This window comes from Motacilla alba, chromosome 26 (assembly GCF_015832195.1).
Source record: "Motacilla alba alba isolate MOTALB_02 chromosome 26, Motacilla_alba_V1.0_pri, whole genome shotgun sequence".
Taxonomy (NCBI): domain Eukaryota; kingdom Metazoa; phylum Chordata; class Aves; order Passeriformes; family Motacillidae; genus Motacilla; species Motacilla alba.
The window spans coordinates 4,843,520-4,870,968 of record NC_052041.1 but is presented as its reverse complement, the minus strand read 5'-3'; the positions used below and the strand labels follow the sequence as shown (position 1 = coordinate 4,870,968).

At 64.0% G+C, this 27,449-nt stretch overlaps 3 protein-coding genes across 12 annotated transcripts; 1 reads left to right on the top strand and 2 right to left on the bottom strand.

Annotated features, from left to right (window-relative positions):
- Nucleotides 1–113: 113 nt before the first annotated feature.
- Nucleotides 114–4,968, top strand: SMPD2 (sphingomyelin phosphodiesterase 2). 4 transcript variants are annotated; one of them, XM_038162657.1, is made up of 11 exons: nucleotides 114–161; nucleotides 1,514–1,614; nucleotides 2,067–2,163; nucleotides 2,250–2,326; nucleotides 2,592–2,685; nucleotides 2,773–2,862; nucleotides 3,196–3,278; nucleotides 3,475–3,607; nucleotides 3,679–3,783; nucleotides 3,862–4,018; nucleotides 4,242–4,585. In XM_038162657.1, the coding sequence occupies exons 2-11, from the start codon at nucleotides 1,565–1,567 to the stop codon at nucleotides 4,583–4,585; spliced, it is 1,230 nt and encodes a 409-aa protein (XP_038018585.1). In that variant the 5' UTR covers nucleotides 114–161; nucleotides 1,514–1,564. The 4 variants fall into 4 exon arrangements, with proteins under 4 accessions (XP_038018585.1, XP_038018584.1, XP_038018587.1 ...); XM_038162656.1 differs by having other exon boundaries at nucleotides 118–161; nucleotides 1,425–1,614; XM_038162659.1 differs by lacking the exon at nucleotides 114–161 and adding an exon at nucleotides 771–1,297.
- Nucleotides 4,969–4,970: 2 nt separating this feature from the next.
- Nucleotides 4,971–18,624, bottom strand: MICAL1 (microtubule associated monooxygenase, calponin and LIM domain containing 1). 3 transcript variants are annotated; one of them, XM_038162596.1, is made up of 26 exons: nucleotides 18,000–18,624; nucleotides 13,601–13,843; nucleotides 13,245–13,523; nucleotides 12,367–12,574; nucleotides 12,177–12,284; nucleotides 11,909–12,007; nucleotides 11,676–11,831; nucleotides 11,369–11,469; nucleotides 10,846–11,103; nucleotides 10,321–10,436; nucleotides 10,121–10,247; nucleotides 9,779–9,851; nucleotides 9,238–9,388; nucleotides 8,978–9,165; nucleotides 8,788–8,894; nucleotides 8,654–8,704; nucleotides 8,480–8,557; nucleotides 7,970–8,144; nucleotides 7,792–7,874; nucleotides 7,241–7,694; nucleotides 7,032–7,123; nucleotides 6,778–6,876; nucleotides 6,560–6,653; nucleotides 6,383–6,482; nucleotides 6,212–6,285; nucleotides 4,971–6,107 (listed from the first exon to the last, which is right to left on the bottom strand). In XM_038162596.1, the coding sequence occupies exons 3-26, from the start codon at nucleotides 13,503–13,505 to the stop codon at nucleotides 5,977–5,979; spliced, it is 3,384 nt and encodes a 1,127-aa protein (XP_038018524.1). In that variant the 5' UTR covers nucleotides 13,506–13,523; nucleotides 13,601–13,843; nucleotides 18,000–18,624; the 3' UTR covers nucleotides 4,971–5,976. The 3 variants fall into 3 exon arrangements, with proteins under 3 accessions (XP_038018524.1, XP_038018523.1, XP_038018527.1); XM_038162595.1 differs by lacking the exon at nucleotides 18,000–18,624 and adding an exon at nucleotides 17,387–17,973; XM_038162599.1 differs by lacking the exons at nucleotides 8,480–8,557; nucleotides 18,000–18,624 and adding an exon at nucleotides 17,387–17,973.
- Nucleotides 18,625–18,839: 215 nt separating this feature from the next.
- On the bottom strand, nucleotides 18,840–27,274 carry LOC119711913 (inositol 1,4,5-triphosphate receptor associated 2-like). 5 transcript variants are annotated; one of them, XM_038162628.1, is made up of 15 exons: nucleotides 27,082–27,274; nucleotides 24,601–24,755; nucleotides 23,793–23,839; nucleotides 23,324–23,400; nucleotides 23,109–23,172; nucleotides 22,743–22,815; nucleotides 22,474–22,501; nucleotides 21,710–21,850; nucleotides 21,472–21,603; nucleotides 21,051–21,198; nucleotides 20,519–20,571; nucleotides 19,899–19,949; nucleotides 19,593–19,675; nucleotides 19,406–19,513; nucleotides 18,840–19,093 (listed from the first exon to the last, which is right to left on the bottom strand). In XM_038162628.1, the coding sequence occupies exons 1-15, from the start codon at nucleotides 27,145–27,147 to the stop codon at nucleotides 18,934–18,936; spliced, it is 1,386 nt and encodes a 461-aa protein (XP_038018556.1). In that variant the 5' UTR covers nucleotides 27,148–27,274; the 3' UTR covers nucleotides 18,840–18,933. The 5 variants fall into 5 exon arrangements, 4 of the variants coding, with proteins under 4 accessions (XP_038018556.1, XP_038018553.1, XP_038018557.1 ...); XM_038162625.1 differs by lacking the exon at nucleotides 27,082–27,274 and adding an exon at nucleotides 25,877–26,370; XR_005259773.1 differs by lacking the exon at nucleotides 27,082–27,274 and adding an exon at nucleotides 25,877–26,370 and having other exon boundaries at nucleotides 18,953–19,093; nucleotides 19,593–19,671.
- Between the last annotated feature and the right edge of the window lie 175 nt (nucleotides 27,275–27,449).

Below are 27,449 nucleotides of genomic sequence, written 5' to 3'. Positions count from 1 at the left end.
CACCCACCACACCCGCCCGGGCTGCCTTCCACCCTCCCCGGCCCCATTCACCCCCCCGGCCCTGGCTCCCGCTCCCGCTCCCGGTCCTGCCCCTTCCGCCCCGCTCCGCTGCCTGCCGGGACGCGTAGTCCCGCGGCCCCGCCGCTCCCGGCCCGCCGCAGGTCCGCTCCGGCCCCGCCGATCGCTGCGCGCCCCGCCGCTCCCGGTCCCGCTCCTCCGGTCCCGCCGCTCCCAGTCCCGCTCCTCCCGGTCCCGCTCCTCCGGTCCCGCTCCTCCCGGCCCCGCCGCTCCCGGTCCCGCTCCTCCGGTCCCGCTCCTCCCGGCCCCGCCGCTCCCGGTCCCGCTCCTCCGGTCCCGCTCCTCCCGGTCCCACCGCTCCCGCTCCCGGTCCTCCCGGTTCCATTCCTCCCGGTCCCGCTCCTCCCGGTTCCATTCCTCCCGGTCCCGCTCCTCCGGTCCCGCCGCTCCCGGTCCCGCTCCTCCCGTCCCGCTCGTCTCGGCCCCGCCGCTCCCGGTCCCGCTCCTCCGGTGCCGTTCCTCCTGGTCCCGCTCCTCCCGGTTCCATTCCTCCCGGTCCCGTTCCTCCCGGTCCCGCCGCTCCCCGGTGCCGTTCCTCCCGGTGCCGCCGCTCCCGGTCCCGTTCCTCCCGGTCCCGCTGCTCCCGGCCCGCCGCTCCGCCTGTTGCTCCGCTGCCGGCCCCGCTCTTCCCGGCCCCGTTCCTCCGGCAGCTCCGATCCTCCCATTGCCCCGCTCCTCCGGTTACCCCTGTTTCTCCGCTCCTGTCCCCGCTCTCCTGTTGCCGCTGTCCCGCTCCTTGTCCCGCTCCCGTCCCCGCCGCGTCCCTCGGGGAGCGCCCCTGGGGGCTCCGGCTTGTGGCAGCCGCCGGCATTAATTAGCGCGGCTCAGGAACGGGATGAGCCCGCCGGGTAATCCCGCCGGAGCAGGCAGAGCCTGGCTGCCCGCACCGGCATCCCGGAGCTCCGGGGCTGCTGTTTTTAGCTTCTAAAGCGGAAATTGGGACAATCGCACGGGGTCAGGCAAGGGGGAAGCGGAGCTGGCGCTGAGCTGGGGCTGCTCCGGAGCTGCTGGCTCCGCCGGGGTTTGGGGTCCCGAAAAGGATCCGCGGGCTCCCCGAGTGGGGAGGTGTGTGACGGTGACCCATGCCCGTGTCTCACAGCTCCACTTTGAAACCAGGATGAGCACGGCTCGCTGGCAGGCAGAGGGGTTGAGCCCTGAGCCCGTCCCTGGCCCACCGGTGTCCCCAGCCGCTGGATGTAGGGTCACACGGGTGGTTTGGGTACGTGGGTCCCTGTACGGGGCAGTTTAGGGTGAGGGGTGGTCCTTGTGTGCAGGAAAGGAGGTGAAAGGCCTGGAGCACCCCGAGCACTTTTCCTTCCTTCCTCCCGGCCTTTGCCTTGGCTCAGCCCTTCCGCCTTCCCGGCCTGGCTCCTTGGCTCTGTCCTGCAGCCTGCACCAGCTCCGGGGGGCTGCCACTCCTACCCGCTGCCTGCAGGTCCCCCCTGTGCCTGGCACTGCCCGCTGACCCCACAGAGCCCCAAAAGCCATGGAGGGAGAGCCCACCCTGCGCCTCCGTATCTTCAACCTCAACTGCTGGTGAGTCCAGACGTCGCCAGGTCCGTGCCAGGCTGTGTGGGGGGTGATGGGGGCGCCACACTGGGGGAGGGGTCCCACCTTGGGGTCACCTTCATGTCCCCTTCATTTTGGGGTCACACCACTCTCCCAGTCCCCGAGGGTCATGAGGTGCTTGGCTGGGTAGCGCCTGCTGTCCTTTCTGTGCTTGTTAGCCCCAGAAAAACCCCCCATTTGCACCCCAAGCAAGGATGAGCTGCCCCAGTTCTGCAGGCAGGAGAAGCTGTCCCCAAACAGCCTCCCTGCATTTTGTCCCCACGCCCTCACGGGGCCCTTCCATCTTTCCTATGTGCATTCTGCTTCTGCTGGTACTGGAGCCCTTTTCCTCTCCCTCACTTCGGGTGACAATGGCCCCAAGGGCCCCCGTGACATGACCCTGTCCCCGCCAGGCTTTGACTGTCCCCCCTCTCTGGCAGGGCCATCCGCTACCTGAGCAAGCGGCGGCAGCAGCGCGTCCGGCTCATCGGGGACACGCTGCGCCAGGAGGGCTTTGACCTGGCGCTGCTCCAGGAGGTGAGGGCAGTCCGAGAGCCGAGTGCCCCCATTCCCAGCCTGGCAGACGGGCATGACTGTTCTCAGCCTGTCCCTCTGCCCTCCAGGTGTGGAGCGAGCAGGACTACGGTGAGCTGAAGGGGAAACTAGCAGGCTGCTATCCCTTCTCCCATTACTTCCGCAGGTGAGACGGGCAAGGTGAGCCCCCCGGGGCTGTCTGTGGGGCAGTGGCAGGGCTGCGCCGTGTCCTCGGGGTTTGCCACTTGCAGGGACCGCTGCAGGTCCTTTAGGTCACCTCTGTCGCTGTGGGAGACCCCATGCCTGGGCAGTGGGATGCTCACAGGAGCTCACTGGGATCCAGGCGCCCGGGGAGTCCTCCTGGCTCAGGCCTAGGGCGAGGCAGAGGTTTTAGGAGCCACGTGCCTCACTGTGCTTCTTCCCTCCCGCAGCGGGGTGATCGGCAGCGGCCTCTGCGTCTTCTCCAGGTTCCCCATTCTGGACACGCTCCTCTACCAGTACTCACTGAACGGGTACCCCTACATGGTAGGTGGCGTGGGGGCATGTGGCACCACGGTGTCCGTCCCCACAGAGCCTCAGCAGCCCTGACCTGCCCTTCCTCCCCTTGGGCAGCTCCAGCACGGGGACTGGTTCTGCGGCAAGTCCGTCGGTCTCGTCGTCATGAAGATCTCAGGGATCATCTTCAACGTCTACGTCACCCACGTGAGCAGCCCAGGGAGGAGCCCAGCACGGGGGGAACAGTGGGGAGGAGGGCAATGAGTGGGCCTACCCCTGTTTTACTGCCCCCTTGCTTTAACCACTGCTCTCTGCCCTCTGCCCTGGACTATGCACTGATTTAATAAAATATTGCTCGGGGCAGGGGGCAAGGTACCATAACATGGCTGTGCGCTGGGGTGAGCATCCCAGGCTCTCCCCAGTGGGGGTGAAATAAAGACAGAGGTGTTGACAGGGACTCTTGGAGGGGTTGGGTGGGTTTGCAGGGGGCCTGGGAGCAGGGCAGGAGTCCCAGCCCCTTTGCTTTCCCTCTCTCCCCAGCTGCACGCTGAGTACTGCCGGGACAAGGACGCCTACCTGCCCCACCGGCTGGTGCAGGCCTGGGAGCTGGCACAGTTCATCCGGTGAGCAGCTGTGGGGTGTCCCCCTGCAGGCCCCCAGGACGTGTGGTCACCCCTGCCCCTGGGGCTTGCGCTGCAGAGAGCTCCCATTTATACCAGTCCCAGTCTGGAATGAGGTGGAGGAGCACCGGGCAGGTCCCAGTCACTCCAGCTGGGTGCCAGGCAGGGCAGGGAAGGACAGCCACCCCTGTCCCCACAGACACACCTCAAAGGCAGCAGATGTGGTGCTGCTGGGAGGGGACCTGAACATGCACCCTGAAGATGTGGGCATCCGGCTGCTGCGTGGCTGGACGGGGCTGCAGGACGCCTTTGCTGAGGCCACGCACTTTGAGGTGAGCTGAGGGGCTCAGTGGGGTCCCGGGGCACACCAAGAGCCCCCAGCTCAGCCGGGCTTCTGTCTCAGGGCTGTAAGAACGGCTGCACCCTTGTCCCTGACAACTGCTTCACTGACAAGTCAGAGCTGCTGCCCTTCCCGCTGGGCATCCGCATTGACTACATCCTCTACAAGGTAACGGGAGTGTCTGCCCATCAGCTGGGAGTGCTGGGGGTGAGGCACTGCTGTGACCCCCCTTGTCCCCTCACCCAGGCCATCTCCAGCTTCACGGTGAAGTGTGAAGAGCTGAAGACCACCACGGGGCGAGCCCCAGGCATGGACATCCCCTTCTCAGACCATGAAGCCGTAATGGCAACACTGCACATCCAGAGGCAGGGGCAGCCTGCAGGCGCCACCCTTGGCACAGCTGGTAAGTCGGGGGGCTGCTGCCAGCGTCCACTGTGTGCTGGGGGGGCTGGTGGATGGACTGGTGGAGTTGGATGGAGTTCTTTTGGGTGTTTCCCCTTGTGGAGGGCTGCAGAGCGGTGGGGATGGGGGGAAGGCTACTGGGGTGGTATGGGGTGGGGCACAGGGATGGTATATGGGGGTCCCACTCTGCTGAGGGGGACCTGTCTCTGCCCCTGTCCCCACAGACCTAGCGCTGGCAGATGTGGTGACAGAGGCTCGGGCAGAGGTGGGCGTGGGGCTGCGGGCGGCGCGGCGGCAGCGCTACTCCTCGGGCAGGATGGCCGTGCTGGCCCTGCTGCTGCTGCTGCTCCAGGCTGCAGCTGCACTGGGCACCCTGGCTGGACTGGGTGCAGAGCAGCCTTTCCCCAAGCTCTCCTTCTGCCTGCTGGCCTTCCTCGCCATCGGCGTCCTCGTCCTCGCCACGGGCCTCCACCTGTTTCACACCATGGAGGTGAAGATGCTGCACGGCACTGAGGAGCAGATGTGGATGGTGCTGAGGGCCCTGCAGGAGCGTCCCAGCGAAGGCTGAGCTGGGGCTCTGGGTGTCCCACAACGTCCCCTTGGCCACACCATGTCCCCTTTTTCATCCTTGTTTTTAGCTGACTTCAGGTTTCAGGCGAGCAGCACTGCAGCCGCTGCAGCAGCACAGGTTTGACAGCTGCCTCCGGGTGAAATTAAGGTTTTTGGGGTAGATTTATTGCATTGACCCCTGTGAGAACCACAACGGAGGCAGATTTTTATTGCTGTCTTTTTAAATGCACTCTTTTGTACACGGAGGGACCCACTGGCCTGGCTGGAAGGCTTGAGACACTGAGGCTCCCCTTGCCTGGGGTGGCCTCAGAGTTTACACTGGTGGCTGTTCTGGCAACCAGTCCTGACTGATGGAAAATAAAGGCAACATTTTAACCTCTGGCACCGGGTCAGGGGGGCTTTATTTGAAAGGAGGGGGTTTGCGGCAGGATTGCAGGGCTGGTACAAACACAGGGAGGGCTGGAGGAGGTGCTGAGGGGAATGGCAGGATGAGGGCTGAGCACAGGCTGGTGTTGCTAAGAGAGGAACCTACGCCTGGGACCCCCATCCCAACACATCTGGGCTGCCGTGAGCACCATTTGGCCACAGGCAACAGCCAGGGGCTCCAGGGCATCTGAGGTCTGTGCAAAGGCATTGCCAAGCAGAAGAAATCCCAAAGGGGCAAGAAGGGCACAGCCACTGGTGTCCCTTGTCCTCGGTGTTAGGGTGCTGGCCCTGAGCACAATTCCCATAGGAGCTACAGGACAAAAAGCCCTTCCCTGGCCCAAGGGGCTCATGGTAGGGTTCTGACCCTGTTTCCTGCAGCAGCTGGGGGCAGCGTGGATGTGGCATCCAAAAGCAGTGGTGCAGAGCAGCTGGACCAGCCCAGTCTGCCTGTCACTGGCCCCAACTTGTACAGCCAGATGTCCCTTGAGATGGACAGTCCAGACTGGGATGGATGCCTTCAGCTGGGAAGGATGTCCCAGGGTGGCTTCGAGGGACCATTCCTGAAGGTGCCTCTGCACATGTGGCACCTGCCCTGTGGCCTGCCTCTGGTGGCCGGTCACCTCCTTGCTGCTGGGAGCCACCACAGCCCCCTTTTGCAGCCCCCTGCGAGTCTTGTTTTCCAGCCAGCACAAGGCAAAGGCACTCCAGCCACGCACAGGAACGCCCTCTCAGCCCCCCAAGGCTGAGTGCTGCTCGGTGTCTCCTCACGTGGGCATCCACCAGCGGGTCTGGCCCCTCTGTGACAGGCTTTGGCAAGCGGGGAGCTGGATTGGCTGTGGCAGCTGCTGGCACCTGGGGCATCGCCACCTCCAGAGGTAGCTCAGAGGTGCTCGGCCCAGGACTCACTCACACACACTCCGCTGGTCCCTCGGGGAGGAGCTGGTGGCCGCGGGGCCGTGCGGGTCAAGCCCGGAGCTCACTGAGCCGCTTCTCCTCCTGCAGCTGGATGAGGACGTTCCGCTTGTTCACCACCTCCACCAGCTGCTTCAGGATCTCCTGCTCAGCCTTCTCATCCTCAGGTGTCTTCAGGGCATCTGTGAGTGCAGGGGGCCAGAGTAGAGCTGGGAAGGCCACAAGCCCCGTCCTGCTCCCTGCACCGTACAAAGGGATCGTCTCCCTGGCACGCGCTGGCACTCACCCTCCTTGTTCATGTAGCTCCGGAGCTTCTCATCAAGCTGACACTGCTGCTCCTCCAGCTTCAGTTCCTGCACCCTGTGGGGAGGAAAAGGGTGTGCTGGGCACTGGTTTCACTGGGGACTGGGGTGAGCTGAGCCCCCACACCGACCAGGGAGCACCCCCCAAGCCTCACGCGATCATGAGGTCCGACTCCTCGGTCATCAGATTGTTCTTCTTCTGGACCAGGTACAGCAGCTGGTTTGTCCACTGTGTCTGCTGGTCAGCCAGGCTCTCTGCAGGACAGGGGAATGGTCAGCAGGACGCAGACCCCCATGGCAGGGTCACAGTGCTCTGTCCACCCTGGCTTTACCGTTCTCATCCCGGAGTAACTTCTCCAGCTTGATGCCCTGCTGCTCCAGTTCCCGGAATGTCACCTCGATCTCCTCCAGCCGCCTCTGGATGGCCTGTAAGAGAAGGGCAGCACTCACCAGCAGGTCACCACCGGCCATCATGTGGCCACCAGCAGCAGGACGGAGGGGACAGGGTGCCGTGCCACGCTGGGGGCCTGGCTCTCCCCTGTGGGGTTACCTGGGCTCTGCAGAACCTCTTCATCTGGGATTCCCTGGCCCGGCGGGCCAATGTGCGCTTCCAGGTGGGGTACTTCTCCTCTTCCCTGGGGTCTGGGTACTGTGAAAGGACAGTGGCACAGCCAGGGGGGTCAGTCCCTGCAGCAGGCACCTCCTGCCTTGGCTGAGCCAGACCCGATGCCTCTGTGAGAGGAGCAAGAGCCCCAGCTCCCACCTGTGCTGCTGGTGCCACCATCACTTGGGGAAAATCCTCACCAAATCTTTCATGATGCCAAGGCCTGTGTCCTCCTCCTCTTTCTCCTCCTCCTCCTCTTCCTCCCCCTCCTCGCTGTCACTGTCCTCCAAATCTGCCCAAGAAAAAGCTGTTTCAGGCTGCTTCTCCATGAGCAAGATCTGGGGTACAGCAGGGTCCAGCAGGCACTGAGAGCTCGGCTCATCTGGAGACTCCAGCTGGTACCACCTACCTTCCTCCATGTCAATTTTCTCCTCCTCCTCCTTCCAGGCGCCTTGTCCCTGCCACAGGGCAGGGAGGGCCTCGGGTGCTGCTTGGAGCCGCAGACGAGCTGGCTTCAGTGGAGGGGAGGGCTCAGCTTCACTGGTGAGGTTCAGTGTGGACAGACTGAGCTTCTCCAGCGGTGTAAGGACGATCTTCCTCCTGCCCCCACTCTCCTCACCCTCCTCTGCTGCCCCTTGGGGCTCCGCTCTGCGAACCTCCTCTTCCCTCACATCCTCCCCAGGCTGTGCCAGCAGCTCCTGCTCCTCCATGTCACCAGTATCTGCAGTGTCCTCAGTGTCCCCAGGCCCTTCCCCTGCCTGTGGGGCTGCTGGAATGGGCTCAAGTGGACCGGGTGCCCACTCCATGGGGGACACACATGACCTTCCAGCATCTGAGGGCGGGTGGGCAGCAGCATCAGCATCCTACAGCAGAGCAGAGCAGAGGGGTGATGCACACCCAACCACCCCCCAAAACATTTTGCCTTTCCTCCATCACCCACGGGGATTTAGGGTCATTTACCCCATCAGGCAGCGCCGAAGCCTCATCCCGGGGCAGGTCCATGCTGGGTGCATTGGGGTAGTGCAGCGAGCAGTAAAAATTACCTGGGGGGAAGGGGTGGGAGGCAAACCCATGTGGCGACGTGCAGGGGTGGAGAAGTCGTGCCCTGAGCATTCCCTCTCCCCAAAAGCTGCCTCACCATCCTCCTCGTCGAAGGCGTAGTCGCCCAGGCGCAGGGTGGCCCCGCAGCGCCGGCACTGGAAGCAGCCGCGGTGGAAGAAGCGTCCCTCGGCGCTGGCTCGCTCCACGATGTACACACGGCGCCCGCAGAAGTAGCAGGCGTCGCTGTTCTCCCCTGTCCTGTCCCTCGGGGGCTGCGGGGGGAGAGGACAGGCAGGGCTGGCACCGGGGGCCTGGCACCCACCCTGCCCCGTGGCTGTGCCCGCAGCCATGGGGGCACGGGGCAGGGCTTCGCCCCTCTCGCAGCGCCGGCTCTGGGTGTTGGGATGGCTCAGGGAGCGGCAAGTCTTGGCTCTGGAAAACCAGTTGGGTCAGGAAACAGGCAGGGAGGAGCTGGGAACCTGTGGGCGTTCGCTTGTGCAGCTCTGGTCCCAGCCCTTGGCGTGGCCCTGACAGCCACCAGTGCCCCCCGCCGGTGCCCCCCTGCCCTGAGCTGGACCCTCCATCCCAAGGTGACACAAGGACCAACCTGCCCTGGGTCCATCACGGTGGCTTGTGGCAGCTCGTGGGCACTGTCCGGAGCGGCTCCATCCAGCCCCGTGTCCAGCTACAAGTGACCCAAGGGTAGGGTCAGCCCCCCACTCTCCCCCCAGGGCAGCTGCACCCCAGCAGAGCCCCCCTGGGGCACCCGGGGCAGCCCCACCTCAGTGTCCCTGCGGCTCCTCTTGGCCTCACTGTCCTTCTGGATGCCGTCCTGCAGACCCAAAGGGGGCGTTTAGGGTGGGGAGTGTGATGGGGTTTTGGTGTGCCATGAGGGCGTGGGTGGGGGTCCCTCACCTGGATACGTTTGTGTGCCAGGTTCCGGCTCTTCTGCAGCTTGCTGAGGAAGAGGATGGCCCCTCGTGTGCCACAGGGAGACACTGGCTTCTTGCTGACCTCTGCCTCTGCACAGGACATGGCCATTTTGGTGGGACCCAGCCAGCCCCAGAGCAGCTCGGGATGGGGCAAATCCCCCCCAGTCTCACACCTGGAGAGGTCCCAAAAATTTGATAGAAGTGGCTGAGGTAGGTGATGAGGTCCAGGCGGTCAGGCTCTGTCAAGGTGGCCATCTCAGCACTGGAGAGGACAGGCTGGATGCCCAGCTCCTGCTCTGCTATGTCCAGCAGCATCTGGTGGGTCTGAATGGCATCCTGGGGGTCCACGGAGTCAAAGTCCCTGTGGGGAGACACGGCTGCCATCAGGGTGGGCTGTGCAGGGTGGAGGGTTCGGGGGCTCCCAGGCACTCACACCAGGTCAGGGCGGAAGCGGTGGATGAGGGCGCAGAGGGCCAAGCCACTGGTCCAGGAGGTGCTGAAGTTGGTCACGGCCACGCCAGGGTATCCAGCCGTGCTGGCCTGGCACCAGCTCAGCAGCTCTTCACAGACAGCTCCAGGGGCCACTGGGGAGGCAGAGACAGGGGACACCCTCCCAGTCCACCTCCTGCCTCAGACTCCATGCTTTAAGAGGAAAGGGATCCCATGGGAGCAACCTGAGACGCCCCCTGTCCCCCCACAACCCTCCCCACAAGTCTCAATAACTGTGTTGAGAAAGCATCTGTCAATATTTCATGGCTCAGCATCTGTGCAGCCTGGAGGGGCACAGCCTCCTCCTCAGAAGGCAACAGGGGCCTGTGTCCCCGTGCAGAGGGGACAGAAACCATTGGTGCCACCAGGACAGCCTGCTGGACACAGGCCAGGGTGCAAGAAACAAGGACGGGGAGGAAAACCAGGGCAGTAGCCACTAGGGCACGGGCTGCTGGAAGGGACGGGGCAGGACTGGCTGCTCCTACCGGTGCTGAGCCGGGCGTCGCTCTTCCTCTTGTGGTCCACCTCCACCATGCCCACGAGGTAGAGGTCCCTGACCTGCCAATGGGGACACGACAGGTCACCACCTGTCCAGAGCCAATGACACCACGCAGGGAGGTGACCCAGGCAAGAGGGACGCCTGAACACCCCCCCTAAAACCCTCTAGAACCCTCCGCCATCCACAATGGGCAACGCATTCAATGTCCTGGGGGCTAATAGCTTCAGTCTCACACCCTTTGGGGACGGGACTGGGTAAATTAGTGTCACCCTGACAGCCGGGGAGGCTGGGCTGGCTGGCTGTCCCATGGCAGGAGCTGGCCAGGTACCTGGCTGGCTTTGATGGCCTGCAGGTTGATGTTGGGGTAGCGCGTGGCCGGGTCGATGCTGTACTGACTGACGTTCTTGTTGGTGTTGTCCGGGGATGTCTGCGACAGGCGCTGGTAGATGCTCTCCCTGGGCGCAAGGGACATCACTGCTGCCATCCTCACGTGCTCCAGACCCAGCCCAGCGGGGTGGGGACACTCACCTCTCGGCCAGCACCTCCAGCGGGGGCGTCCCAGCCGCCCACCGCCGCACCATCCACGCCGCGTCGAAGGCGGCGAGGAAGCCCCTGGCCACGCCGGTGCCCAGCGGCCAGAAGGGCTGCAAAGGGAAAGGCAGAGCTGCAGCTGGAGTTGCATGGCTGGTCCGGGCAGCTGGGAGGAGGCCGGGAGCTGCCAGGCTTGGCCGGGGATGAAAGGGGGAGCGGCGGCAGGACGCGCACGGAGAGGAGGGGTGGCCATCTCCTCCCCAGCCAGCACAGCTGCCTTTGGGGAGGGGCTGGGCTGCTCCTCCATCCTGAACCAACCCCAAATCTCCGTTGGGGCTGGAGAAGGGGGTAACCTCCCCAAAACACGCCACTGCTGGGAGCCTGCCCAAGGATGGAGTGCACTGGGCGATTTGGATGAGAAGCACTTAGGGAAGGGAAATATATTGCAACCAATGCAAGGAGAGAGCAATGCAGGGGGGGAGAGATGGGGGCATGAGGGGGTGCTGCAGGGGAAGCTCTCACCTCCACCAGGCAGTCGCCCACCAGCCCCAGCAGCACGCGGCTCCCGTTGTGCTCCCGCACCAGCGCCGCGTTCTCCGAGCGCGTCATGCAGGTGAAGTCGAACATGTCAACGTCCGGCAGGTCCCGGTGGTTGAGGGCAAACTCCAGTTCGGGCAGGCAGTAGTTGGTGGAGAAGTTGGCAGCTTCTTTGGCATAGCTAAGGAGGGCATCTCGGTTCACGTTGTCTGGGGCCAGGAGGCTCTCGATGTCCGCTTTGTCCTGTGGGGATGGGGTGACGCTGACTGGGAGGTGGCAGGTGATGTTTGTCCCTCAGCCTGGGAGCACCCGGCTTCAGGGCGCAGCTGTGCCACTGCACTCTCAGCATCCTGGAAGGATTTTTCCTGTGGCACAGGCAACAGCTGCTGCAGCCCCTAGCACCCCAGGGGTGTGCAGTCAAACCAGCACCCACAATTTGCATCCCACTTTCAAGGCTTTCAGCTGCCCATTGCTGTGAGACGCCAGGGCCAGATCCCGCCCTTCTCACCTGGAGGATCACCCCCTTCTTGAGCAGGCTCTGCTTCTTGGCCGTCATGACGAAGTAGTGAGTGTCATCCTTGTAGTACACGATGTTTTCCAGGTCAATGCCTGGTGACAGGGAAGGGGCTGAGTCAGGGCCACGGGGTGTCCCAGCACTGGGCTCAGACACCAAATGTCCCCTGCAGTGGGGTACCATGTGGGGACATGCACCCCATTACTGGGGACATGCTGGGGCTGAGCCTCCAGCTCCCTCAGGAGGGGGCAGGAGCCCCCAGCGCCCCAAGTGTGGGGGTTGTGACCACGGGACCACTGACCCGTTTTGTTGTAGAGGTTCTGGAAGAATTTCTGGTTGTAGATTCGGGCCACGCCGCTGATCTCAGCCACCTCCACCTCGGCCCGGCTGTGGCGGTTGATGAAGTTGGTGGTGATGCCAATGGCCAGCTTCCCACGCGTCTCCTTGCGCTTGAACCCTGCAGGAGGGGAGAGGCGTGAGCCCCCACCCAGACCCCCAGATTGGTCCCGGGGCTGCGGGGACACCTGTTGTCACCTTCAGGGACAAATTTGCCACCGCCAGCTGAGATGAGGACATCGAACTCGTAGTGGGTGAGGGGAGAGGAACTGGGCTGCAGCACAGCCTGCCAGCCACCTGCAGGGAGAGGGGTGCTCATCAACGTGCGGGTCCCCAGGGGGCAGGGAAAGGGCTGCATCTCATTCCCCCCAAAAAGGCTAGCAGAGCGATTGGGGGGCTCAGAGTGGCCACCCACAGCCCCGTCCTTGTCCCCAGGAACGCCACCCACCCTTGCAGAGCTACGTACCTGCCTTGCCCGTGGGGGGAACAAGGCCCTCAAACCTCACATTGATGTGCACCTCCACCCCCAGGAGCAAAGCCACCTTTAGCAGGATCAGCTGGAGCTGCCGGATACCTGGGAGGGGACAGAGGTCCTCAGGGCCGCACCCCTGAGTGCTGGCACTCCCCACAGTCAGCCTGGTCCCCCTAAAACTCACTGATGTGGTCCAGCGTGCCAGTGCAGAAGCGCCCGTAGAACTTCTTGGCGCCCAGCGCGCGCAGGTCGTGGATGGTGAAGGGCCAGAGGTGCAGGACGTTGTTGCGGGAGAAGGAGTCGCGCTTCTCCAGCAGCACCACGCGGGCGCCCAGCAGCGCCAGCTCGATGGCCGCCCGCAGCCCGCAGGGGCCGGCGCCCACCACCAGGCACTGCCGGGGCACGCCAAGTGGGTGGGCAGCCCCAGAGCAGGTTTGGGTGAACCCCCCAGCGCTCCCAAAGGCAGCACCTACCCGCCTGCTGGGTCAGGATCTGGCCCTCTTCAGTATTCCCCCTTTTCTGGCTGATTCTCCCTGCAATGCGGGGTGCCCCCCACCCCCTGAACCTTGCCTTCACCCAGGGCAATGGCAGCAGTTAAAGCACCGGGTGAGATAAGGTGCAGGTCTGCTGCAGCCCTGACTGGGTTTGGTCTCCTGACAGCTTCTGGACAGGGCTGGGACAATGGGGCACAGCAGCCAGGACAAAAGCCATCATCTGTGGGACAGGGAACAGATATCCCCAAGGGGACATCCTACTTGGAATGCTCCTATCTCCCAGAAAGGACTTGACAGTTCCCTCAGCCCTGCCACGGGATGTCCCCAGCGAGAGGCAGCTGGGAGGAGGAAGGACGCTGCCGGCTGGGTGGCACTGAGGTGGCATCATGCCACGGGGAGCTGAGCAGTGCTAATTAACATCCTGTCCCATTAAACTCCATCAACCTCCCGCCTGGCACATCCTGCATCCTCCTGGGACGAGAGCCAGCGTGTCCCAGGGGATGTTCTCACCCAAGACAAGGACACAGAGCAGGGAGAGACCCGAACCCCTCACCCACATCCCGGTTACCTTGGTGCCAGCACAGGCTGTGCCCTGGTCGTAGTCCTTGTGCCCAGCTTTCTTATCCAGCTTGCTCCACAGGGCCTTGGCATTCCAGTAGTTGAGGGCAGCCTTGAGGCCGTGGTAGAGCTGCAGCCCACCGCCCTGCAGGCCCAGCTGCTGGCACAGCTCCAGGAAGCAGCCCAGCACCTCCCGGCACTCCCCGGCACGCAGGAACCTCTCAAAGATGGCATGGGCCGGGTTGCCCGGCTCGTCGGCCGGCACACTCATCCCGTGTCACCCAGGAGCCTGGCAGAGGGACAGCAGAGGTCAGCAGGGAGGGGACCCTCCTGGATCCCCACCCCCAAACGCATCCCACACCAGACCTGGTGTCTCAGTGCCAGGTTTCCCAGCTGCAGGGGCTGTTGGGTGGTGATGGCACTGTCAAAACTGGCACACTTTGTGCCAGCAGTGATGGAACTGTCCCCGGATGCCGCGCCCAGGGAGCCACGGTGTCACCCTGGCTCTGCACCCAGAGAGCCACGGTGTCACCCTGCCACGGTGGCCTCAGGGCAGGGGATGGGGAGGGCAGTGGCTGCAGTGAGTGGCTTCCTCCATGCAGCGGGTACCTGCAACAGCCAAGAGCAGAGCGAGTTGGTCTGAAGCAAAGACACCACTTCCTTCCTGCCTCTGCAGCCTCACGGGGGGATGGGAGGGAGCTCCTGGCTTTAGGAATCAGCCACACAGCTGCTGCAGAAACCAGCAGGTCCAGCCCTGGGGCTGCAGGGAGCAGGGCTGGATCCATCCCGCCGCTGGAATGGGGTCACCTTTTCCCCCACCTCCCCTTCCACCACTCCTGGAGCGGGTGGAAGCAGATCAGCACAGGGGAAGCAGCGGTGAGGAAATCAAATAAAAGTCAAATCACCCCACAAGCAGCCCCATCACGCCACAGAAGCCACGAGAGGAGGGGTGCAGCACATTCCCCCCTAAGCCTCCCAAAACCCCCTGCCCCTGGCATCTCCAGGGGACCAGCTCTCCTTGCATCCGTCTCCCACTCCCAGCACTGCCCTGAGCACCAGCCTGTGCCCTCTGCCTTGCCAGCCCGAGCCCCAAGAACGAGGTTTTGCCTTTTCTGGCCGCTGTGGCCAAGCCCTGGGGCTCTGAAGGGCTCCTCCAGCCCAGCACGGCCACGGTGCTACCAAGGAGGATCCGCTGGCAAGGCTCGGGAGGACGCAGAGCTGCCACCTTTGAACCGCAGCTCTTTGCCCTCCCGCCCCTGGGTGCTATCCTGGGCACGTGGCAGCACCCGGAAGGTGGCAGGCCACCCCCTCAGTGGGACAAGGATGTCATGAATAAATTAGGCAGCCCGCAGGAGGAGGAGGCTGGGGGCGTGCGGGGAAAGGAGTCACTTAAGCGCTTAAATTTTGGCTGGAAAGGCCGAATTCTAGCTGGATTTCTAGTTCAGCCCCGCTCAGGACTTTCCCGACACCGGAACGTGCCTTGTGAAGCAGTTCTGCGGGTCACCTTCCCTCCAGTCACTTCTGCAGGTCACCTTCCCTTCCAGCTTCACACTCAGGAAATCCGGGGTTTTTAACCCCTTCCTTCCTGGCCAGACACAGGAGAAGGCACCCAGCGGGGCACAGCAGGGGCTGGCACGCACCAGAGTGGCAGCGTGGGGACAGAGGGTGTGCTCTATGCATTCGTGACAAGCCTGCGAGACCTGAGGACAGATTTCTGCTCTTCCCCTGAGACAGGATGAGCCTGGGGAAACTGAGGCAGCACTGAGAACCTCCCCAGAGAGTTTGCAGCTCTCCCAGCCATCCTGGAGCCACGGAGGCTGCCCAGGCAGCACTGGCCACCAGCCACCAGTGCCCCGAGCAGATGGGTTGTCCTCCAGGAGCTCAAGTCACTGCACTGGCACCTGCCAAGGTCACCACACAGCAGCCCCAGGGAGATGGGGCAAAGGCAGCTGCTGGGGCTGGGAGCATCAACTCCAGCCTCAGCAGCCCCTGGCTCTGAAAAAAAGCCCATCTCGGCCTTGATTCCCACTGGACACGATGCCAGGGGCAGCGTGCTGCCTGGGAAAGCTTTCCAGCCCCTACGCTTTGGCAGGGAGGCTCAGAGGAGGCAGAACAACAAGCCTTGTGTTACACAGTTTCCTACAGAAAGGATTATCCTGCCAGCGCTCTGGCCCGCTCAAACCCCCTTGACAACTGCAAGCAAGGTCAGAAACTCCTAGGAAAACTCAGCTCCTGCAGGCTTGATCCAAAAACCCCAGCTTTCAGCCCACAAAGGCCAGTGGCAGTGGGGGAGGGCACAGCCTGTGCTAGGCTGCCTCTGGCTCTGCTCCTTCCATCAAAGCCTCTTGCATTTCTGCCCTTAACGCTGTTCCTGGGAGCCGGGGGGAGGAGGAGGGGTGCAGCCAGCCCTGACTCATCCCATGTCAGCTTTGGTTGGCTGCAGAAATGTCTGTGGGGACATCACCCGGGTCCTAGACATGGGGAGCCCCCCTGGAGCAGGGACACCCCATCCCGCCTTGTGGGTCAGAGTCGCCCTCTTGCCCTTGCAGGAGAAGCAGCCTCTTGGGAGAAGGTGGGGGAAGCTGCTTGGGAGCTCACGTGGCTCCCAGGCACATGGAAATAGGGTGGGAAAGGACACAGCTCCAGAGCTGATGAAAGCTGGGAGGATTTTCAGCAGATTGCGCTGGCTGCCAGCATGGATGGGATCCAGGCCATCTGTCCTGTGGGATCCAGGCTCCCAGCTGGGCTGCGGGTTTGGGATCCAGGCTGCATGGAGATCCAGGCTGCCAGCATGGACAGGCTGTCCTGGGTTTGGGATCCAGGCTCGCAGCATGGATAGGCTGTCCTGGGTTTGGGATCCAGGCTCCCTGCATGGACAGGCTGTCCTGGGTTTGGGATCCAGGCTCCCGGCATGGATGGGCTGTCCCGGGTTTGGGATGCCAGCATGGACGGGCTGTCCTGGGTTTGGGATCCAGGCTGCCAGCATGGATGGGCTGTCCCAGGTTTGGGATCCAGCCTGGACACCACAGGCCAGGCTGCTGAGCTGGGCTGGACCCCAGGAGAGCCCTTCCAGTGAAAGGCCAGCGTCAGGATTGAGAGTTTCTTGTGACCACGCAAAGCTTGGCCAAAGCAGGAAGGGGTGAAGGCACTGGGAGCTCTTACAAACGTTATTGTGCTCAGGAGAAACATCCCAGGTGTGGGACTGGGCAGGGAGACCACCCTGGCCAGCGCCACAGAAACTTGCCTTGATTTGGGTGTGTTCTAACCCTCAGAGGGAGGGAAAAATCTCTGTCAGCTCCTCTGGTGTGAGGCAGGGATGTGGGTGCATGAGCACACCCCAGCTTTGCAAGGCCCCAGCATGGAGCTGTGGGGAGAAGGGCTGAGGAGAGGGGACAAACCTGCATCGCTCTTTGCTGGGGATCCACACACCACAGCCTGGCCACGTCCTGGGGAGCCCCGGGCACAGGCAACACTTGGGGAGGAGCAAATGTGCCCCCCTATTTTTGCTGCTCAGCCTGTCCCCCTGCCCAAGACCGGCCCACGGAAGGAGACCTGCCTCTTGCAGCTGAATTTTGGTAGAAAGAGGAAGTCTGGTCACAGCCAGGTTTCACACCCCACATAATTTTCCTCCTCCTACTTCTCCTTTACCCCAAAGCACATCTGCAGCAAAGACATCTCCGTGACGATGCACAGAGCATCTCTCACGGACCTTAGCAGAGCTCTTCCCCATCCCACTCATCACCAGGAGCACTGGCGGAGGAGGAGCAGGGACTGCTCTCCTTCCCCTTTGTCCCGAGGGCAGCAGAGGTCAGCGGCTGGAGGGGAAAAGCAGCGCGGATGGAGCAGGGGGGACCCCGCTGCCCCCGGGAGAGGCTGCGGGGAGGGGTCAGCCGGAGAACAAGCGCTACCCTGCCACGGAGCGTCCCAGGGACAAGCAGGACACGGGTTCGGGGGGCTGAGTCCTCGCCAGCACGGCGGAATCCCCGCTCGCTTTTGTCGGCCCCGTCCCCGCCCCGCGCAGCGATGCTCGCAGCGGAGGGGAGCGGCGCTCGGGATGCCGGCACCGAGCGGGGGGACACGGGCCCGGGGGGCAGCAGAGCCCTGACCTCCCCACGCCCGGGGATGCTCTGCCCATCCTCACCCTCCACTCACCTCCACGGCCCCTCGCAGGGGGAAACTGAGGCACCGCCCGGGGCGTGGGGAGGGACCGGAGCTGGGCGCAGCCGGGCGATAGCGAGCAGGAAACGAGCTCCGGCTCTGCGAGCGGCAGCTGCCGGCCGGCCCGGCCCTCCTCTCCTTTGCCCTCCCCTCCTCGGCCTTCCCCTCCCCTCCTCGGCCTTCCCCTCCCCTCGCCCGCCCGACCCTCCCCCGCGGCCGGGGGGACCCGGGCCGGGCGGTGCCGGGAGAGGGGCGGCCCCGGGGCCAGCCCTGTCTGTGCCGCTGCTCCGGGAGCTGAGGAGCAGCGGGACGGGCGGCACGGCGCTGCCCCAGCCGGGCTTCTCGCTTTTCAGCGTGAGAAACCGGACTTTTCGCCGAGCGAGCAAAAAGACTCGGCTGATGAAGCCAAACCGCTTCACCCCCCCTTCCCGCCGTGCTGCTCCTCCGCAGCCAGAAACCGGCCGGGAGGGTGCTGGGGACACCGGGGGACCCGGGGCGGGGGGACCCACCCGGTGCCAGCTCCGGACCACCACAGCTCGCGTGGAAGCTTCTGGGATCACGTTTCCATTTGGCCCGAGTGGGAACGGTCCCAGAGGGGTGCAGGTACCTTGGGGCGGGCGGGGGAGCCCCCGGGGTCACCGAAGGTCGCTGCTGGCCGGGCGCTTTTCGGGGTTTCCGGTGTCCTCGGGGTGCTGCCGGACATTTGCGGTGTGCCGGGACGGGTGTCACGGCGAGGGGGCCGTGACGCACGGGGACAGCTCGCCACGAGAGCGTGGACGGTGACTCAGGGACACGGGGCGAGCTGGCGAACGGGCGTTGGCTCCGCCGGTCACCCTGAGTCACCCGTGGCACTGCCGGCGGCCACGGCAAGCAGGGCGAGCAGCCCGGCACCTCCATCCCTCCCTTCTGCAGCCCCTCCGGCCCCTTCCGGGGGATCCTGGTGCTGAACCCCCCCGTGGCAGCTCGGCCGGGCTGTGCTGGTCCCTGCGGAGCCGCTGGCTCTGGGTGCGGTGGGACCCACCCGAGTCTCGGGGCCGCGGGAGGCTGCGGCGGACGCGGAAACGGGGCGAGTGTGTCACACCGAGCGGTCGGAAACAGCTCCCTCTGTTTGCCAGCGTGTGGGAAAGGCTGATCGGCGACCTGCGCCTTCCAGCCCGGCGCTGTCCCCCGGGCAGCAGCCGAGGAGCGCTGGGTGTGAATTACAGCAGGGACTGAGGGCGTGTGCTGGCACTGAAGCAGCCCCACGGCCGTGGGCAGCCCAGGCTGTCCCCAGTGCAGGGGATGTGTGGGAGCACATCTGCACCCCTTGGTGTGCTGAGAACAGGAAACTCACAGCATCAGTGAGAGCTCTGCAGCTCCCTGAACCCTTCCTGGTTCTGTGGAGGTGCCAGCCATACCTGAGATCCTACCTTAGGTCCTAGCCCCTGCTCCGTCATTACAATTCCCCCACTTTTCCTCCCATTTTATTATTCTAGGGGTTTGGTGGTTTAGGACGTGGGGAAGGAGCAGAGATGTCTCCCAGCTCCCCCTCCCTGGCCCAGCTAGGCCTTGGATGATGCTGCAGATTGCAGCCGCTGCAGCTCCAGGACACGGATGAGGAGGAGGAAGGCGATGCTCAGGAGAAGCAGCCAGAAGAAAACCCAGTAGTGCTGTGGGAAGAAGAGCCACGGACGCCACAGCTCTGCTGCAGACCCCTTGGACCTGGGGAGAAGGTGACCAGGGACATGTGTCATCCGTGGGGGAGAGCAAATCCCACCTCCACCCCATTCGGGGACAAGGGGGATGTTTAACTCAGCCCCAAACCTCACTGGTCCTTTTACAACCCCAAGTGAACAAGCCTGAGGAGGGAACGGGCAAAACTGAGGCCCGGCGGGGCTGAGCTGAGGCAGCCAAACAACATCCCAGCCTTCCACCACTAAATCCCCAGCCCCTGCCCACGTGCTGGCCACCTGGGGACCACGGACAGGCCAGCAGCCACGGGGGGATGCTGGGCACACTCAGGGTGCTGCTCACGTCAGCCCAAGCTGCTCTGGCTCTTCATTCCCTGCGCTTGAGCCTCTGCCATCTGCCTCTGCCACCAGCCTCCTGGTCACAGCACTGTCCTGTGGCTCCAGCTCACTCCTGGGGAGGGAGAGGACGGGGTCGGTGCTGTGCCACATGGGCCAGTGGCAGCTGGTGCCCGGCCACCCAGCGCAGTTACCTGTGGGTGCTGGGCCAGCGCTGGGCCCCCTCTGGCTCCAGGTCACCTGCTGGGGCTGCTCGGCTCTCAGGGCTGGCACCTGGCTGGGCACCAAAGGTGGGAGCATCAGTGGGGACACGGAGCCCCAGTGGCACCGAGGCTGGGGACGCAGCTCCCGGCTGTCCCCACCGAAGGTGGGAGCATCAGTGGGGACACGGAGCCACAGTGGCACCGAGGCTGGGGACACAGCTCCCGGCTGTCCCCACCGAAGGTGGGAGCATCAGTGGGGACACGGCCGCTGGCTGTCCCCACCCAACACGTCCTTACCAAGAGCTGCTTGGGGATGACGGCGATGCTGACCCTGCGGCGGGCAGACCCCTGCAACAGAGGGGCTGGGGGTGAGCACTGTGCAGCTGCTTCTCACCTCCTCCTTCCCCATCAGCTCCCCAGCACGGGCAAGGGACACCACGGGACACTGCCAGCTGCCACTGGAGCTGAGGGGAAGCTGGAAAGCCAGGGAAGGTCAAAGCCAAGAGGTTTGTGCCTGTCAGTGCTGCTGCAAGCTGTCCTGGTGGGGCTGCCTGACCCCCTCCCCTACCTCTGGAGCTCTGGGGGGATCAGTGTGGGGTTCAGGGTGGTGCTAAAGAGCAGCCAAGCCTTTGGCCCTTGCACTGTGACCCTGCAGTGGAAGAAGGATCTGCCTCGGATTTCTTGCACAGGCAGCCCTCAGCTTGCTGGGCATCCTGTCTGTCTACCAACAGCTCTCCAAGGCTGCCCCTCCATTTTGCCTCATCCCTGGCATTTCCAGCAGACCTTCCCTGCAGCAGGCAGCTGGCTGCAGTGACATTGTCTGGGGACAAGTGGGTGTATGGGTACAGCCAGTTGAGGGAGGGCAGCAGGGCATGGGCAGGCAGTGGCTCCAAGGCTCCTGATCTGGGACCAGTTACCTGCTGGAAAGTCCTCTTCAGGGGGTGAGGTCTCAGCCGTGGCTCCGCATCATCTGGGAGTAAAGAGAAGCCGCCTTACATCATCCCCCAACACTAAGATGGGGCTGATGCACAGAAGGTCACAAAGCTCCTGAAAGCTGTCCTGGCCATGTGCTCCGTGCTTGGCACAGGCGGTGCCCCAGGCAGGGGGACCTGGTCCCGTGCACACAGTGGCACCTGTGGGGTTTGGTGTTCAGGAACAGAGTCCTTTTTGTGCATGGGCCCCCCTGCCCTGCATTCCCAGCTGGGTTATGGCTCTCTGGCCACCAGCACCTGCTCCCACACTGATCTGCTGTTCCACTGTCACAACTGTCACCAGCTGTTCCCTTCACCACGCCATCAGCTGTTCCCCCTACCAGTCCTCAACTCACACCACCACTGGCTCTGTGGTGCAGGGTCACCCTGGCCCCACAGAGGGGCTGGGGACCAAGCCCTGGGGTTGCTCCAGCCTGTGCCAGCCCTGCCCAGGCCCCGGTGGCAGAGCCCACCTCACCCTGGGTCTCTGCCAGCTGCCGGTTCCGGGAGTTCTGCTGGATCAGGCGCTTCATCTCCTCCAGCTCCGCGTGCTCCCGCAGGTGGTGCCGCTTCAGGTTCTCCACGTGCTGCACCATCACCTCTGCTGCCCGGCTCATGCGGGCCTCCTGCAGCCAGGCAGGGTGGGGGATCAGGGCCCCTAAGCCTCCTGAGGAGCCAGCTCTGCCAGTCCCTCCCTGTGCCTCCCCCCAGGGAGTGCAGGTGCATCCCCCTCCCGCTCCCAGGGGCAGGTGGATGCATCCCTTGCACCCTGGTAAGCACAACCATGAGGTCAAGGCCAGCCCTGTGAGGAGGAGGGACAAACCAGGGGATGAGGTTTCATCATCCCCAAGCCCGTCTGTAGCACCTCCATCACTGCCAGCCCCGGGCTGTGTACACACCTGGTGTACAGCCCCCAGCTTCTCTGCAGCACTGGTTGCCCGCTCAACAGCTGCTGACAGCACGGCCAGGTTGTGCTGCAGCTGCTCCAGCGTCTCCTTGCAGCCTGCGTTGGCACAGGATCGGCCCAGCCTCTGTGGGGGGAAAGGATGGAGCTTCTGGAGCTGGCACTCTGAGTTGTCCGAACCCCTGTGAGGCTCGGACAGTGCGTGCCAGCTCCCTGCCCCGGTGCCCACCTACCTCCAGGGCAGCCCGGCACTGCCCCAGCTCCTCCTGGATGTTTTCCTCTGCTGCATCCCGTGCCCGTTTCTCCACCTGCACCCGTTGCTGCAGGGTGAACACGTCGCAGCGAAAAGCCAGGGCGAGGTGGGCAAAGGCTGCCTGCAGCGTGGGGAGGTGAGAGGAGGGACACGGGGGCAGAAGGGAAGCCACCAGGGCCACGTGCTGCCGTCCCCAAGGCACAGACAGACCTCGCAGCGTGCCACCAAACGGGGCAGTGCTGAAGATAATTAGCACTTGCCTTGCCCCAGCACCCTGAGGCTGCTGCAAGCTGGGGACGGTCCCCTGAGATGCCAGAGCAGGGTGACACGTCCCCCAGGCAGCTGATAAGGCGTGGAAATCTTGAGCCCTCCTGGCAAGAGCACACGCCGGGCAGACGCCAGCCCTCGCTGCGGGTCCTGGCTGCTGCCTGAGCCTGACTCAGCCCTGGCACTCGCAGGGAAATGATTTTTATTAGCCAGGCTCCCGCCGCCTCCCCGGCTAAGGGCGCTCTTCAGCAGCCGCAGAGCGCTTTGTGGGAGTGCCGGGCACGCAGAGGACAGGCTCGTGGAAACGCAGCCGCTTCCAAATGCCAAAAGCATCTCTGGGAAAGGGTTTAGGAGGTGGCTGCCAGGGGCCTGCGGTGCCTGAAGGAGCAGGGCACAGCCTTGGGGCTGTGAGCCAGCACGGTGTTCGTCCTTGTGGCCCCTTTCCCCGGCCCACCCACGGCCCCCAGCAGCCCTCACCTCCAGATCCTGCTCGGTCAAAGCCACCCTGCAGAAAGAGAGGTGCTGTCAGGGAATGGGGCGTCATGGGGGCTACATGCTGAAAATGCCCTTGCTCTGCTCCCAGGGGTGCCAGCCACCACGAGAAGTGGGAAGCCAAGTGCCCATCGTGTGGACAGCAACTTTTGTGCAATGGAAAAGGAGGAAAATCCAAACTCTGAGCCCTGCTGTGCCCTGGGACCCCCCTGTCCTGTAGCCCCCAGAGGGCTGCAGGTGCTCACTGGTCTTACCTGTGCAAGCCAAGTCTGTCCAGCACTGAGAGCTCACTGGGGAAGCTCAGCAGCTCCTCCAGGGTTTCTGCACCTGCGGGAAGGCAGTGGAGCCACAACAGACCACACGTGAGGGCTTTCCCTTGGCCTTCCCTGCTCCCTCTCCCCTCCTGTCCTAGCAGGGGGTGCTGCCCATGTTTTGGAACCATCCCAAACCTTCCCCCAGCATCAGGGGGGCTTTAGCTCCTCCCAGGCCAGTCTCCCCTTGCCCATGTCCCCACCAGGGGAGATGACCCTCATCAGAACAGGGTCCCACGCTCGTCCCCAGCTACTTCAAACCTCCCCCTAAGGGCACCCAGCTGGGATGTGGGATGGGGACTCACCCACCTTCTTTAGTCCTGTCACTGTCCCCAGGGGGCACAGCCTGCTCCTGCACGGCCCCGCCGGGCTCCTGAGAGGCACAAAGGAGCTGTTGGGGCAAACCTCTCCCTGGTGCTGCCCAGCACCCCGAGAAGACCAGCACAGAGGGGCTGGGGGCCCGCCTGAGCCCGAGGAACCAGGCAGGGTTTGCCCCCCACCTGTCACCCTCCCCTCCCTCTCACCTGGCTGGCTTGCTCCACGCTCTGCTCGCTCCCGGCCAAAACCCCACCTGGGTGTCCCTGGGGGCTGCTCATCCTGCCTGGGGACAGAAAGGCTGCTGGGAGCTGGGCAGCAGGGACCCCTCCCCAGCCTGACACCACTTCAGGAGAGACCCCCAAAGCTGCCACTGGCACTTCTGCAGCCTGCAGGCTCCCAACGGGATGTCAGCTGGCAGGTACCCCCCAAAATATCCCTGTGGGATTAAGGGAGCTGGAGCTAAACTGGGCCAGGGCAGGGGGAGGAGGGCGATGGATCCAGTGCAGAGGGTGGGGTACAGCTGGTGGGGCAAATCCAGGGGATGGGGTTGGGGTCCCAGGGCTGGAAGGGGTTGCAGGCAGGTGCTGCCAAGCCAGGGGACACCCTCCTGCTGCTCAGAGAGGGAGGGTGGAAAACCCACCCTTGAGACCCCATCCCCACCTGGGCTGCCCTTACCTTCATCCGGAGATGTGGGGAGCCCGGGCAGCTCTGCCTGCTGCTCCCTGTGGAGGGAATCCCGGGTAAACCCTAAAAGAAACTCAGGAAGCATCGGCAGCATCCCACCCGCCACGCTCCCCCAGCTCCCTCATGGGGCTGCTCCGGACCTGGCTCCTTCCCGAGCATCCTCCCCAGCCTGCTCCGTCCCCGAGCCGCCCCCTCCGCTCCTGCCGCGCCGCAGAGCCCCACAGAGGACCCGCCGGAGCCGCTTCCAGCCAGCAATGAGTCACCAGCCGCTGCCGTACTTCGCTTCAGCTCAATCTTTTCTTTTTTTTTTTTCTTTTTTTTTTGGCTCCGGCTGCCAAGGGGACCTCGCTGCGAGCCGGCCTCGAAACAGCCAGAGCCCAGGCAGGCACCACCTCACAGCACCCCATGGGGATGGCAGGCACCCCTAAAAGTGCGCTGGGACAGGATTATCACCCCAAAACCCAGTCCTGGGTGCCGGGAGCTCTGGCAGCTCTGCGGCATCCCTGCTCACTGATGCTGGAGGCCACCAGTGCGTGGAGACACAGGGGCTGCCGTACAAATTGCCCTCTGCAGCCCCGCGCTGGAGCCCAGCACCCAACTGGGAGAGGGTTTGAACCCCCAAACTTTTCCCCCCGGCTTTGGAAAGGGCTGCAGCAGAGCTCCCCCCGCTCCTCCTGGCGAGCCTGAGAGCAGCGGCGGCAGGAGGACGATGCTCAGTGCCCCTTGCCTGGCACTGCCACCGCTGTCCCATCCTTGCTAGCACCCCCAGAGCCGCTGGGGGAGCTTTTTGTGCCCGTACCTGCGGGGTGAGGGGCTGGGTCGGCAGCTCGCCCTCTGCCGCTGCCGCCGCCGGCGCCCCTGGGCCGGTCCCTGCGCCTCCTCCTCCCCCGGTCCCGGCGAGGTCCCTTCGAGCGGCTTCATTTGCCGGGCGCAGAGGCTCCAGGAGCAGCGCACCTATCGTCAGAGACCCACCTTAGCCGCGCGCAGGTGGAGAACGCCTCGAAATGTTGTGTTTTTAAAGCGTTTCCTCACCCAGCAGGAGCTTCGAGCTCCTCTGCTTGGCGTGGAAGAGGTGGGGAGGCCCGCGGGGGTCCGGGGGGAGCCTGGGGGGGATTTGGGCGGGCACGGAGCGAGGCAAAGGAGAAATTCAATACAACAGGGTGGGCTTTCCTGCTTGCCGCCCCCATTTCCTTCCCGACCCCCCTCATTTTGGGCTTGTGGTGCGGGTCAGCTTCTCGGGGGGAGGTGGATTTGCAGCCACCAAGCAGCGTGAGCGAGCCCCTGCTCTCCAGGCGGCAGACACGACAGTCCCCGAGCTCCCAGAGAGACAAGTAAAGATTTCCAAATACAAGGGAGCTTGGAGAACCCATTCAAGCTGTTTTACAATGTTTAAAGAATCAGAGAAGGATGCAGGAAGCCCACAAAGTCCCTCTCCCAGCCCAGGGGGAAGTGGCTGTGCACAAGGGACTGTCCCGGTGCCCGTGGACATGCAGATTTAGGACAGAAGGAGATTTTTTTTTTTTTTGTCCTGGACAGAAAATGCAGGAGAGATCTAGGGGGACAGAGAGGAGGCACTGCTTGAAGTGCCTGTGCAAAGCCTTGGCCAAGCTCAGCATCACCCAGCTCCCAGTGCCCTCGGCTCTGATGAAGGTGTAAAAAGCAGCACTTGGCACCTGTCAGAGCCACATATATCCACATATATCCACATATATCCACATATATCCACATATATCACACCTATACAGTGGGAATTATCGCCGACACCTCCACCCAGGGGCTCAGGGCCTCCAGCCAGCAGGGATCAGCCAAACTCATCCCACCAGCGAGCATCAGAGCGCTCTGGAGGGCTGGTCCCGGCTGCAAAGCGCTCGATCCATCAGAGCTGCGGCAGCCCCTGCCGGCTGCTGCTTCCCCGCAGCTCTGACAGCCTCGCAGACGCTCGCTGCTTATCTTGGTGTTACAGATGGAAAAGATACGAGACACGCAGCTGCTTTAGCGCCAGGAACCCCCTGAGGTGCCCGACCGGGCTTTCCCTCAACTCGGCGGCGGCCGAACGCTCCCCGGGCCATCATTACCTGCCTGAACTCCTCCCAAGCAGCCGAAGGCAGAGGCTGGGAGCCGGCACTCAGCTCTGGCGGGCCCCCATGGGCCCGGCTGGGGCTCGGGGCTGCTGCGGCCCCGCCGCCTCCCCGCGGGCAGAGCAGCCGCGTCTGCGGCGCACGGAGCGGCCGGGGCCGAGCCCGAGGAGAGAAGGCCTTTAAAGGAGATGCACGAAGCGCCCGGGAGCTCCCCGCGCCGGCCAGGGCGGGCAGCGTGGGCTGCAGGTGGCCAGGAAACCTCTGCTTTTGGTCCCGCACCGCTCCGGGGAGGTGACAGGGCTGGGACAGAGCGGGACTGCTCCCTCCGTGCCCGGGGTCAGCCGAGCTGAGCCTCAGCATCGCCCTGGCAGGAGGCTCAGGCAGGGTGGGGGCAGCCGGGGCGGATGGGGGACCCCCCCGTGCTCTCATGGGCGCCCCAGCACCAGGCTAAACCGGGGTGGCTGATGAGCAGCCCCTGTAGCGTCTTGTTCGGCGATGCAGGGAAGCCGCTCTGCCCAGGACCCCCGTCCCTCCTGCCCCTCTCAGCAGCCCCACCTTCCCCCCGGCCATCCCCCCGCTGCCCCACGCCCGGCCCAGCCCCTTTGCTCAGATCCATCGCATCCTCTAAAGCCGCTTTCTTCCCCTAATGAGCTTACAGCGGCTCGGGCTCCCCCTTCAGCACCACCCAGGGCAGCTGCTGCTGCCCCCCCGTGCCCGGGGACCCCTTGGGGTCTGCAGAGCTCTCTAACCAGCATCTCGCAGTGCCCGGGCAGGTTTGCCCAGGCTCTGACCCGCCTGCCAGAGCGAGAGGCCAGGGTGCAGCCCCAGGGGTGACAAACCAGGGGCAGGGGAGGTGGGACACCCCCGGAGAGCCCCAGCTTCCTCGCCAGGAGCAGCAGCTGGCACATCAGGCTCCATGGCCTCTGTTCAGGTCCTGGCAGGCCCACCGTGGGACACACAGACCCAAGGACACACGGCAGCGGTGCCTCTGATCCCTCCCACACCCGGGGAGGGCTCACAAGAGGCAGTGCCCCTGCTCACGAACCACCCCGTTCCAAAGAGCCTCTAAAAGCATCTAACAAAGCACGCAGGGATTTTTAGGCATTCTGATTTTTAAGCTGGGAGCAGCTAAATCGTCACTGCGATCCAGGTGTGGCAGAGCCTGAAGCCAGGAAAAGCAGCCCAGATCCCCTCACACAGACCTGTTCAGCGGGGAGGAACCAGACCCTGCTGGGAGATGTCCAGCCCAGGGGGGCGGGTGGCAGCATGTGGCTGCAGCTCTGCCCCTGTCCCCTGTCCTCCTTCCAGCGAGGTCCCTCTCAGCAGCAGCACCTGAAGCCGAGCTGAACGCGCAGCTCAGATCACAGCGTGCTCATCTGGATTATTCACTTCTTGGAAGAAAGCTGCTCAGGCTGACACTGACTGCTGCCACTGGTGCAGCAAGCATGATTTACAGGTCTGAGCAGGGGCCCAACCACAAATCAGCATCCCTCAAATCCACCTTCCTGTGGCCCTGGTGGCCCTTGCTGACAGGAACCTGGCAGCCACCAGGCTACCCAAGAGAGAGCAC

Bases quoted from the DNA above. Each gene is read 5' to 3' on its own strand.
- MICAL1 (XM_038162596.1), bottom strand. From the start codon at position 13,505: ATGAGTGTGCCGGCCGACGAGCCGGGCAACCCGGCCCATGCCATCTTT. The intron at 9,852-10,120 runs GTACCTGGCCAG...CCCCATTGGCAG, and splicing joins AGGCCATCAAAGCCAGCCAG to GTCAGGGACCTCTACCTCGT. The intron at 6,877-7,031 runs GTGAGGATTTTC...GTCCTTTCACAG, and splicing joins TTGGCATCATGAAAGATTTG to TACCCAGACCCCAGGGAAGA.
- LOC119711913 (XM_038162625.1), bottom strand. From the start codon at position 26,308: ATGAGAGCACGGGGGGGTCCCCCATCCGCCCCGGCTGCCCCCACCCTG. The intron at 19,514-19,592 runs GTAACTGCGCTG...CTCCCTCCCCAG, and splicing joins CGCTGGCCCAGCACCCACAG to GAGTGAGCTGGAGCCACAGG. The intron at 19,094-19,405 runs GTGAGCAGCACC...CCTTCTCCCCAG, and splicing joins CCAGAGCAGCTTGGGCTGAC to GTCCAAGGGGTCTGCAGCAG.
- SMPD2 (XM_038162658.1), top strand. From the start codon at position 1,565: ATGGAGGGAGAGCCCACCCTGCGCCTCCGTATCTTCAACCTCAACTGC. The intron at 1,615-2,066 runs GTGAGTCCAGAC...CCTCTCTGGCAG, and splicing joins ATCTTCAACCTCAACTGCTG to GGCCATCCGCTACCTGAGCA. The intron at 3,608-3,678 runs GTGAGCTGAGGG...CTTCTGTCTCAG, and splicing joins CTGAGGCCACGCACTTTGAG to GGCTGTAAGAACGGCTGCAC.